The sequence below is a fragment of the Pteronotus mesoamericanus genome, unplaced genomic scaffold, assembly GCF_021234165.1.
Source record: "Pteronotus mesoamericanus isolate MK-2021 breed Mesoamerican mustached bat unplaced genomic scaffold, CSHL_Meso_final contig_263, whole genome shotgun sequence".
Lineage (NCBI taxonomy): Eukaryota > Metazoa > Chordata > Mammalia > Chiroptera > Mormoopidae > Pteronotus > Pteronotus mesoamericanus.
In genome coordinates this window covers 8,918,371-8,930,632 of record NW_026555112.1, presented here as the reverse complement: position 1 = coordinate 8,930,632, position 12,262 = coordinate 8,918,371, and the positions used below count along the sequence as shown (strand labels likewise).

The window sequence follows — 12,262 nt, the reverse complement described above, 5'->3', positions numbered from 1 at the left end:
ATGTGTCCGGCTCACTTAGCTCATTGATACTGGGAGAAGTTCACTGAATGTAAGTGAAAATAAGCAATGAAACTGAAAGAAATGAAGTCTCAGAGGTGACTGAGACTCTCTGAACTTTAGTTTTTCTCCCCTATAAAGGGGGGATAATAATTACATCCATTTCCCAGCTTTTTGGGAGGACTGAATGGCTGTGTGGGAAAGTGTTCTGGAAACTTCAAGGCATCATAAAACAGTGTCATTAGTCCAGGGCTTGATATGTAGTTGTTATTATTTAAATTGTTGAAACAATAAACACCACTCTACTCATTAAAGGGCGGAAGTTCTGTTTATCTTCACGCTGTTGAATGCAAAGAATTTTCAAGGAGCCAACAAAAACTGACAGTGTGGAAATACATTTCTGGGTGCTCTCAGGAAGGAAACACATGTTCTCATTTTGGCATGATAGCATTGCTAACAACAGCTACGAAACCCATGTTTTTACATTAGCCTGTTACAGTATCTAACAGTCTTTGTGAAGCCCCATTCCAAACGAGGCCCAGCAAGTGGCAGGAGGCATGTCCTGAATAATTCTGTTCACTCAGATTCCACTTTCCTTAGCTATTTTTCATCACTCTATGCTTCTGTCAGCTCTTTATGCCTGTTTTTTCTGAGTAGCTTTATTTTTATTGGAATATGGTTCCTGCCTGTCCTTTTGCTTAAATTAAAAGAATATTTCCGGTGTTCCAGAATCAGCCAGATGTTTTAAAATACAATTAAGGGTCTTGAGATGCAGTTTTGTGGAATATTCCTGACATTTGAGTTCAGGCATTTGTTCATCTTACTGAGTTTAACTTTAGTGAATGCAGTCCTGAGTTGATGGGTGAATCAAAGCTGAAAATTTCAGGCATACCATTAGAAATGGAGTTTTGTTTGAGCATAATTTAAATATTTCTTATCCACATCTCTTCCACAGATTTAAACAATCTCTAGTGATTTTTATTAATCCACCACAGCTTTGGTTTTTGGTCTCCCAGGAATCTTAGATCTGGTGTTTTTGTTAGTGAAGTTAAGAAATGAGTGGAAGAAAAGAAGTATCTAAAAAAAAAACTTTCTTTATTATAAAATATATCACTGCCTTATTAAGAAAAGGCATGCACAGCTTGTAAAAGGCATGCAACAAGGCAAAAAATGATAGACACTGGCCAGGCCAGCCGGCGGGCGAATCCATTGTCATCCAGGGCATGGTTCTTAACTTTGCAGGCTGAGACACGAATCTCAGGGGCACTTAGAAGAACTGAGCTGAGAAAGCTTGACTATAAAATGAGATCACAAGTTTACACCTTTACAGTGATAAAAAGAATTGTGGTAACAATAACAGCTACCAATTCTTGAGTGTTTTTTACATGTCGGGCATCATGCTGAGAACATTGTGGATCTCTTAGCAGACAGACTTCCCACATTCAACCCTATCTCTGCCATTTACTACTATGTGGTTTTAGGCAAATTCCATAACTTTGCTCAAGACACTTGCCTTACTTATTATAGTTCTCAAAAGAATGCCTGGGTATATCATAAGTACCTTATTAATTATTTGCCATTAATACTAATTTTCACAGCCTTCCTATGAGGTCAATACCATCACTATTCCCCTTTTACTGATGAGAAAGTGGAAATTGAAATGTTAAATAATCTGCTCAAGGTCCTCTAGTTAGTAAGTGGGCAACCAAAATATGATCAGGACAAGGAATCAGAACTGAATAATGATTAAGGATCCAGGCTAAGAGAATATTCCTGTTCATCTCAATGGAGAAAGTCTTTCCAAGAAGATTGTATCACTCCAAGTCTGTTGGCCAAGTCTTGTCTCAAGGATAGTTTTCAGAAAAGCGTTGCCCACATATACTCTGGGAGTTCCCCTTTTTTATAGTTTCATAGCTGATGCCCCCACTTGCCCTGATTGGTGCATCATTCACAGTGCTCCCGAGTACCGTCTATAGCAGTGCTGTTTGGTGAAACTTCCTGTGATGGTGAAAATGTTCTAGGTCAATGCAGTAGCCGCTATCCATTTGTAGCTACAGAACACTTAAAATGTGACTAGTGTAACTGAGAAATTGGTTCTAATTTATTTAATTTAAATTAATTTCAGTAGCCATATATGGTTAGGGGGTACTCTTTCAGACGTGTACTGTATTTTTATTTTTTAACCTTTTATGTTTATTTATTCCTAGTTACAGTACAAAACAAGTCCTTTCCAATAATGATATTCACTTGGATTTTTAATTTTTAATTGAGTTTTTTGGGGCAACACTGGTTATCAAAATTATATAGGTTTCAGGTGCACAATTCTATAACACATCACCTGTATATTTTATTATGTGTTCACTATCCCAAGTCAAGTCTCTGTTCATCACCGTTTAAACCCCTGCACCTCCTTCCACCACCCCCTACGAAAAAACATATTTTTAGGAAAAAAATGACACGAGACAGTTAGTTATGCCTGAGAGAGGCAAAGAGATCCAATTAGTCTAATTATGAGAACATCTTGTGTGGATTTCATTCAGCGATGAACTTTTCTAAGATCAGCTAAATTATCCTGCTCATTTTTTTTCTTTTTTTTCTTTTTTTAAGTATAAAAGTTTCTGAGGGCAACAGACACACCCATTTGTTTGACCAGTGAAAAACTGAGTACAGAATTCTTGAAATAGAAAGTTCAGAGGTAGTTTGCCCTGGTTCACATCCTGTGGGTAGCTCTTGTAAGTAAGGTGGTCTCAAGGCAAGGATAGCTCTTGGGTTGTGAGGAGAGGAGAATGAGGTCAGAAGTAAATATGAGAACAGCTTTGCAAATGGTAACCCCTGACTGAGCAATTCAAATTGAAATATGCCCATGGGCCATTATTCCTTCTCGGCAATTGGGGCAGGTGTGCTCTAGTTTTTCAGCCACAGGGTTTTGAATCAGAAGACCTTAGTTAAAGTTTAAGTTTTATCCCTTAATAACTGGGTGACTTTAGACAGCTCATTGAACTTCACTGAGCTGCCTTTCTGAGTCTGTAAAATAGGGTAGAGAGAATGGGTATCATAGATGACACCTTCCTCAAAGGGTGTAAGTAAAGACCAGGTGAGACAGTGCTTGTGAAACCACACTGAGTTTGTATAGGCGGTAGAAACATCTTAGCAATGATTATTACATTTATATAGATCACATTTGCCTTTTAAAACTGCTTTTACATTTATTAAGTCATTTTATCTTTACGAAAGGTCTATGAGGGAAGTAGAGCAGGAATTATCTATGTTCTACCCTCTGTTGATATATACAAATGTGACTTGCAGAAGCTGAGAGGCTGGCCTAAGGTTACACAGTGCCTCTGCTTGCGTTAGGCCTGAGCTCAGTCCTGGGCCTACCGAGTTCTATTCTAAAGCCCTCTCTTCCAAAAATAATACACAGTCACAAGCTTGAAATCTCCCAGTTACGCTGCAGAAATTATTCCTATTCAATATGCAAGCTACCCTGAAACATGAATCCAAAGCTGAATAATCACAGCATCGATATAATGATGGGTAGCCACCCATTGTACTGAGCATTTTATAAATATTATTTCATTTCATTTTCATAACACTTCTATGAGCTTGTCTGATTATCAGGAAATCGAGGCAGGAAATGGTTCAAGAATTTGTCCACAGTCCGCAGAGCTAGTGAATGTCAAGGGAGCCTGAATGCATGTTTGTTGAAGCTGCTGCAGCCCTGGCCACAGCTGGTTGGAGCAGCACCCCATAAAGTGAAGGGTTGAGGGTTCAGTTGCCGGTCAGGTCACATGCCTAGGTTACAAGTTCAGTCTCTGGTCAGGGCGCACACAAGAGGCAACCTATCGAGGTTTTTCTCTCACGTTGATGTTCCTCCCCCTCTCTCCCTTCCTTCCTCTCTCTAAAATCAATAGTGTGTCCTCAGGTGTGGATAAAATAAAAGCTATTGTAGTGAATTACCACATATTGGGAGGCTTAAACAACAGAAATATATTGTTTCTTCATACTGGAGGCAAGAATTCCAAAAAAGGTGCTGGCAGGGTGGGTTCCCTCTGAGGGCTATGAGGGAAGAATCTGTTCCTGGCCTTGGAGAACCTTGGAGAACCTTGGAGAGCCTTGACTTGTAGCTGTTTTAATCTCAGTGTCTCCTCACATCTTCTCTCCATGTGTGTCTGTCCCTAGCCTAAAATTCCATTTAGTATAAGGTCCCGAGTCCTGTGGGATTAGGAACCAACCTAATGACCTCATTTTAACTTGATTACCTGTATAACGACCTGTCTCCAAATAATGTCACCTGCTAGGGTAGTAGGATTAGAACTTCAACATATTAATTTTGGGGGAACACAATTCCACTATAACACTGGATATAAACCCAGCTCAACTGGCCTCACACTGCTAAGCATTATGCTTTAATGCTTCCTGATGTTACAGCACTATACCATTCCATAGCCTTTTGATAGGAACAAATTTCAAGACCTAGAGCATGACACTTGGTTCCCCAAATCCACTTTAAGAGCAACCAAATAGATCTGTTCCCTATAACATTTCTTAAAGTGGAAAGTGCTCCCCCAAAATGTTTATCTAAGAGATTGGTTTCCAGCTTACTAGGCAATTTGGCATTGAGGACTATTCTCATAAACATTTACAAATATTCTGCTCGGCAATGAAGTTAATAAGTAAGCCATACAACCTCTGGCCTCTGTCACTCCTTACCTAGTCTCATTTTCAGTTGCTGGGAATAAGGTAAGAATGGTAATGCAGTTTCAGGAGTTAGAAAATCCACTTGGAATTAGTCCTTGCCACAGCCGCACATCGTCAGGATTTATCATGGAAATGATGGGCATGAAACCTGCCAAAGGTAGGACACTGATCGTAGCTGCTCTCGGTTGAGCTCCTGCAACTGGACGGAGGAAATGGGGGAGACTGGTTAGAGATGACAGTTACAGATCTCTGTCAAAGGTGGCTCAGTCAGAACCGAAAGATGGGGGTGAGAAGTTGGGGTAGGGTGATTTTTTTTCTAGGCCTTTAGGTAGGTATTTCATTGAGAGTAAATCTAAGTATGTTTTTCCTCAAATTCCTCATTGGATATTATGTAAAATGAGCACCATTGTTTCAAGTGAAACATTAGGCAGTTCTAACATAAATGCTTGTGAACCTTTGAAATAACATTGTAAAGTACATTATTTAATGCAGTGTTTTAAAAATGACAAGTCTCACTCTGGCTGGTGTGGCTCAATGGATTGAGTGCTGGCTTGTGAACCAAAAGGTGGCTGATTTGATCCCCAGTCAGGGCACATACCTGAGTTGTGGACCAGGTCCTCAGTAAGGGTGTGTGAGAGGCAACCACACATTGCTGTTTCTCTCCTTTTTTCTCTCTTCCTTCTCCTCCCTCTAAAAATAAGTAAATAAAATCTTAAAAAAAAATTAAAATGGCAAGTCTCAGATCCCAGAGATTCATGAAATCTATTTTGTGGCTTATAATCAGCATTAAAAACTAGAATAGAATAGAATAGAATAGAATAGAATAGAATAGAAGAGTAGAGTAGAACAGCAATCTCAGTATGCATCTCAAGAAGTAAAGATAGGTGTGCTTCATAGAAATTTTATTTCAATTACTTAGGTATACATGTGTACAGGAATCAAGATAGAAGATATATTTCAAACTGTTGGTTGTGGTGAGAAAAATAAAAAGAGATTGAGAAACAGTTACTTCCTGAACTAGTTTCACAGCCTATTTCTCCTAATAGTCTGTGGAAAGTCAGATGAGTAAAGAGTTCAGCTTGAGGCCTACGCTATTTATTTTTTTCTGTAGCAAAACATGGATTATAATGAAACCATAGACTAGAATGAAGACAGTATGTTTTGCCTGTTTTAATATTCTTCTCAAAACAGCATCTTACCTTTTAAATTTCCAGTTAAAAGAGAAACTAGCCATTTTTACAGTAATTACAATATTGAACATATCGCGACCATGGATGCAGCAGCACACTAGTTTGTTTAAATGTGATGTTTAAAAAGGGCGCATGGACGTCAACAGTGTGGTGATTCCTGGGGGGATGGGGATACAAAGGGACTAAATAGTAATGGAAAAAATACAATAAAGAGTAAATTAAAAAAGGTGACTATTTAGAAATGGAAATTAATTGAAAGCTGAGGAAGTAATTTTTTGTTATTCCAAATTAACAAATATTCAACACTTACACTGTGTCAGGCTTTGTGTAAGGTGCCAGGAATAAAAAGGGAATATGGTATGATATGATGCTCCAAAAAGTTCACAAACTAACCACAGCAGAAACACAAATGTATTGAACGTTAATGCTGTGTCAGGCACTATGCAGTTTATATTCTTTGCCTGTCTTTGTCTCCACTACAACCTCTCATCTAGGTACTATATTATTCCAACTTTGTAGAGGAACAGAAGGTTAAAGGAGTTCAATGTCTTTAGCAAGTTCATGCATCTAGCAGATCGTGGGTAAATTGCATCCAGAGTTGCCCATGAGGTAGGACCCTTGTAACCAGTACATCATTTCACCTTGAGTTTAGCGTGGAAGATAAGCCTGTAAACAAACAAAAATGATTGTAACCCACTTCTAAGTGCTGTGGTAGAGGTGTGTACAGAGGGTAGGAGAGGTCAGTTCTGTGCCGAGGGGGCTTGGACAGCCCTCGCCGAGGGGGCTCTCAGCCACAAGCCAAGGGAAGGCACCCACATCAGAAAGGCCTGGCGCCAGGAAAAGCAAACAACTCCACCAATGAAGCTGTATCCTGTAGTTAAGAATCCATGAATTAAGAAATAAATGAGGCAGAGAAGGCAATGCTCTCATTCATGAGACATTTTAGCAAACCCCCATGATATATGTGCTGTGGTCAGCGCTGTGCCGGAAGTGAAAACTGGATGAAACCTGGGCCCTTTATCGGGCTCCGAAGCTGTGAGGTCATGGGAAAGTGCCATTGCTGTTACAGGAACCCGATTCTCCCCTGCAGGCGCCCAGCGGTTCGGACCACAAACTCCTCAGAGCGGCACTAATGTGATATCATTAGCCACATGTAGCTATTTCATTTTGAATTTTAATTATTTAAAATTCAAAATGAAAAATTTATTTCTTCATTATCCCTAGCCATGTCTCAAATGCTCACTATTCCATATGGTTCGTGGCTAATGTGTTGATCAGCATAGAGCGCTGCCATTGTCTCGGGAAGCTGCCGTAGACAGTACGTCCCTAGAGACGCTGCAAAATGCTGCAGTCTCTCTGCCCAGGAGATTTCGCTTTCCTCTGCAAGAGTCTCAGGCTCCCCTAGGATCTATTCAAGCTTCCCCATTTAAAAACTCTTCCCTCATCTCTTATACTCTCATTCATGTAGAATGTCCTGTAACAAGGAATCCAAATTTTCCAGCTGCTTGATTAACTGATTCCAAACAAACAAACAAAACCCACTCTCAAATTCAAACTTTCATATATATCCCTTTAAATTATTTTAAGGTAGAAATAAATTTATCTGTTCAGAAAGCATACTTTAAACTTGACCCGTCTCTGCTTTTGCTTGATCAGAAAATTTTGGGTTTGTTGCTTGGTTTTATCCTGGTTTTGGACATTAGAGCGCGCGCGCGCGCACACGCACACACACACACACACACACAGAGCCTTTTCTATCTGTTGTCTGTCTTATTCATTGTTTTATCCTCCGAACCTAGCACAGTATCTGGCAAATAGTAAGTGATATATATATATATATGTATACACACACACACACACACACACACACACACACACACATATATGAAGAAGTATCCTGTAATTTATGTCATCAAAATGACCGATAGATATTAACAATTACTAATTAACTATCAATTAGCTGTCATTAGAGTCAGAGTTTTGCTAGTTTCTTAAGGAAACAAACATGTCTTTTTATGGCACTCAACTTGTAAAAATTTTTCCTTGATGACTATCTTACAGCCAGAACTACCTTATGAGCTAGCAAGGCTGGGTGTTAATAACCCCATTTTATAGAAGAAATCGAGACAAAAATGTTAGGCAGTGGTTCAAGGTCTTACACTCAGTTCACAGGAGAAGTTGTTCTAGTACCCCATTTTGAAATATGTTTGCCATGGTGGGTTTTTTAAAAAATTATTTTAAGTTGCCTGTATATTTATTGTCTGTAGAGATTTGGTAGAGATGCTGATATACTAGAAGTATTCAATAGGTGTGCTTTGGGAATAGAGGCATTATTTATTGTATACCAATCTTCTCTTCTTACTATGTTTTGTTGTTTCCATGTAGTAGAATTGATATCTTTGTGAAACCTTTCCATTTTAATTGAGATGATTTCAGAGATTGATATACTGATACTACGATCTGATGTGAGTGGGGACTCCATTGTGTCTCTTGATTATTGAAACATTTGTTTCATTGAAATAATATTCAGAGATCTTGGAATTGTTATATGAGAAAATCATACACATTTCCTTGGATTCTACGGAATCCAGGTTCTGTCATTAACTGATTGGCCTCAGGCAAGTTGCTTAGCCTTCCCGGCAGTGAAGGTAGAGAAACACTAGTGTTGGGAGTGGAGATGCAGAGTTGATCTGGGGTAAGATGGTTTGGAGGATAAAATCTAGCTGAAAGTGCAAGTGAAACTCTTTAATGCTAAGTTTTTTTCAATCCTATTCACTCCAGAAATTTTAGTCATTTATTTGTTAAGTAAATCAGGATTTTATTTACACCTTTTCTTTTTTCTGTCATAATTCCATATATTTATGTTCTTCCATTTTGTGGTCTTTAGACAAGCCTTGTCTGTTCAATGTTCAGACTCAATGCTGGTTTTATATGAATAAGTCAAGCATAAAAGAAGAAATTGATACCTACACGGATACTGTATACTTGGTACATTGTCAGTCATTTCCTGGGTCAATTCAGAAAGCATGCTTTTTAAGAAACATTAAATATGTGTATACTCCACTTTGCCATTGTCAAAAAGCCCTGAATTCTAATGCCCATGGGTCATTAGTTATACACTTACAGACATTTTAGGTATAACAAAGAACTATAAGATTATCCAGCATGGAGTCTTCTCTTTACAGATGAGCAAAGATTGGCCCAGGCAGGGAAGGTAAGTAGCAAATAACTAGGTTCAGAGCCAGGACTCCCAGGGACTCAGAATCAGGGAAAACTTCCAAGAGAAACCACACGTAAAGGGAAATTTAGTGGTAAGTGGATATTAGTGAGAGGAAGCTCTCAGAGGGGATGGCTGTGTTGAGGGTGGTCCCAGGCTCAGGAAACAGCACATGGGAAAATTCCTGAGTCTGGAATCAGCAAGGAACATTTAAGGAATGGCTGGAAAAGAAAGCGTAGGATCATGCTGAGCCTTGCAGTTCTAGTTAGAGGTTATCTGCAAGCAGAGCATTGAAGGGACCAAAGAACTCAGAGGGAGGAATAGAAAGACTTTACTGCCATGCCCTAAAGCATCACTCATTTGAAGTTATCCTAGAGAGGAACAGTTCAGCACATGGGCTTTGAAGTCAGATTCTCAGAGTTCAAAGCTCAGCCACTTAGGTAGGTAGGAGCAGAGTTGCCAAAGTTCTCTATGCCACAGGCTACATGTTTGTTAAATGGGGTAATAATGTTAATTACCATATCAGATTTTGTGAGAAGGATAATGTTAATTACTTCATAGGCTTTTGTGAGAAGGAATGGAAAATATACAAGTGCCTGGTACTAGGAAGAACTCTCTAATAAATTTTTCTAAAAGTAGTAGTAGTAGTAATAATAATAATGGTGTCACCCATCTTGTAAGCATTGTGAAGAGCATTCTACTTGTACAGATGCATAGATTCACAATCCCTAATTGACCATTCTAAGTTCCAAAAACCCTAAAAACTAAGGATTTTTTTTCAAAGTGTGGCACAAACTTCTTCAGTGGAGAAACCGGACCTAAATGAATGCGAGGGCATTTATGGCCTTCGTTAATTTCTCTTCCCATGAGTATCCATACATTGCCTTGTGGAAAATATTGCTGTTTGAATCCAGGTTCTTCCCCAGACAATGCTAGGGGAAATAATACTATATTCTATTCTAAAATCCAAGCAACTCTGAATTTGAAAACACAGGCGACTCCCAAGGCTTTAGAGGAGGAACTGTGGATCTGTATTATCTAGATATAGTTATTCTCTTCCCAAGCCCACTGCTGTAAAAACTGGGGTTATCATTACTGTCAGTAATTTGCTCAGCTCATTGTTCATAGGGGTGGAGCTGGAATTTTGGTCTAGAGTTGCCTGACCACACTTTGAAAAATCAAACACATTTGTAGACTCTCCTATATCTTATTTGTGTCTATGAAATTTTTTAGCGTTTTGTATAATTTAAACACTGCTATTTTCTAAAGAACCATTGTTTATATTTCTAAGAAACTGAAGCGTTTTCTCAATATGATAGTTTTCTAGCACCTAGAGGTTTTCTAGATCATGGGCTCATTTCATAATGGCAGCGGGAGTAATGATCATTACTGCTTTGGTGGCAGCTATAATTCACCTGGCACTTTATGTGTGCGCACACTTAGCGAACACTTGCATTTTGAACACATTATCTCATTTAATCTTTACATCAACCTAATAAGATAGGCATTAAATCCTGTTGTATGAAGAGAAAACAGAATCTTAAAAATGTTAAGTAAACTGTCAACATGCACAGATAGTAAGTAATAAAATAAAGCTAAGATTTGAGCCCAGGTAGACAAATTTCAGGCACTATGTCCTGTGTGTGTGCGTGCATTCTCCCATCCCAGAGAACAATGCAGTAATCTCATTCCCATACTCACCATCACCCAGTTCCTTTTGCACTGTGCAAAAAAATTCCCTCACATATGCACAGTGTTTCTTAATATTCATTAAAATATGCACATTACTCTATAGCTTAGTTTTTTCAAAAAGCACCATATTGTAGAAACCTTTCCGTATCAGCACCTATATTTAGTGTTTCACATCTACATAGTATTTCATTGTATGGACATATTATAATTTATTTAAGTAGACTCCTATCAATGCATATTTAAATCCTTTCAATTTATGGTTCTTACAAATGTTGCTGCAAATGAACCCTTTATGCAACCATTTTTTTCATTTAGATGCTTGTGGATTGTTGGGTTCAAAGGGTGTTTGAATTTTAAATGCTGAAAGATATTGACAAATTGCTCTCCAAGAATTCTGCTTTCCCAAGAGTGTGTATTGTCAAACTTTTTTAACCTTTATATATTTAATGGTGAAAATTATGATATTTTCTATTGTAGTTTCAATTTAAATTTAATTATTGGCAAGGATGTGCACATTTTTATATCTTTGTAACACACTTGTGTTTTTATTCTGATGATTCATGTCTTTTATCATTTTTCCATAGACTGTTAAATATTTTCCATGTTGAGTGTTTTTTTAAGTGTTCTTTAGTTCAGAGTTCAGAGTGTTCTTTATGTTTTTTAAATGTTCCTTTTTGTTTTCCTTTTTCCATGTTGAATGTGTTCTTACTGGTTTGCAAGAACTCTATACATATTTATGATATAACCATTTGGTCTGTCCTTTACATTGTAGATATTTTTTTCTGAGCTTATAATTTAGTCTTTTAATTCTTTATGCAGACTTTTTTGATGTAAAAAAGTTAATTTTTGTATAAACATTTTGGTCTTTTTTTAGAGCTTACACTCTTAAACATACTGTATGCTAAAGTGCTTCTCTAATTTATAGAATGATGATGTTAATTCCAGTTCATTGTCACTTTGTTCAGGTGTACTAACAGAACCAACAGCGGGTCCTCTAGGACAGAATCTGGAAGTGGAATCATACTCACAATACAACAATATTCAGTTTCCCCAAGTTCAGCCACAGATTTCCTCATCATCCTATTATCCCAACCTGGGTTTCTACCCCCAGCAGCCCGAAGAATGGTACTCCCCTGGAATATATGAACTCAAGCCAATGCCAGCTGAGACTCTCTACCAGGGGGAGACTGAGGTAGTAGAGATTCCTGTAACAAAGAAGGCCCGAATGGGTGCGTCAGCAGGGAGAATAAAAGGAGATGAGCTATGTGTTGTTTGTGGAGACAGAGCATCTGGATACCATTACAACGCACTGACCTGTGAGGGGTGCAAAGGTAAGCATTTTTTGGTTGGCAATGTTCCCCTTGTTGAGGTTTTACTGTGTTGGTTGTCAAATCCCTCTAATTGGATTCTTCCCTTTTCCCAGACAACTTCCCATTTTCTCCTACCTCTTCCTATCTCTTCACCTTTG

At 38.3% G+C, this 12,262-nt stretch overlaps 1 protein-coding gene across 6 annotated transcripts in view; it reads left to right on the top strand.

Moving 5' to 3' along the window:
• Window positions 1–12,262, top strand: part of NR1H4 (nuclear receptor subfamily 1 group H member 4) — a 72,662-nt gene that overhangs the window by 20,558 nt on the left and 39,842 nt on the right. For 4 of the 6 annotated variants that reach the window (XM_054574640.1, XM_054574641.1, XM_054574642.1 and 1 more), the window contains exon 4: window positions 11,760–12,125. In XM_054574640.1, the coding sequence (XP_054430615.1) occupies window positions 11,760–12,125 (366 nt within the window). Of the gene's footprint in view, window positions 1–4,743; window positions 4,853–11,759; window positions 12,126–12,262 lie in introns of those variants that run through there. The other 2 variants (XM_054574644.1, XM_054574645.1) reach the window with 1 other exon arrangement.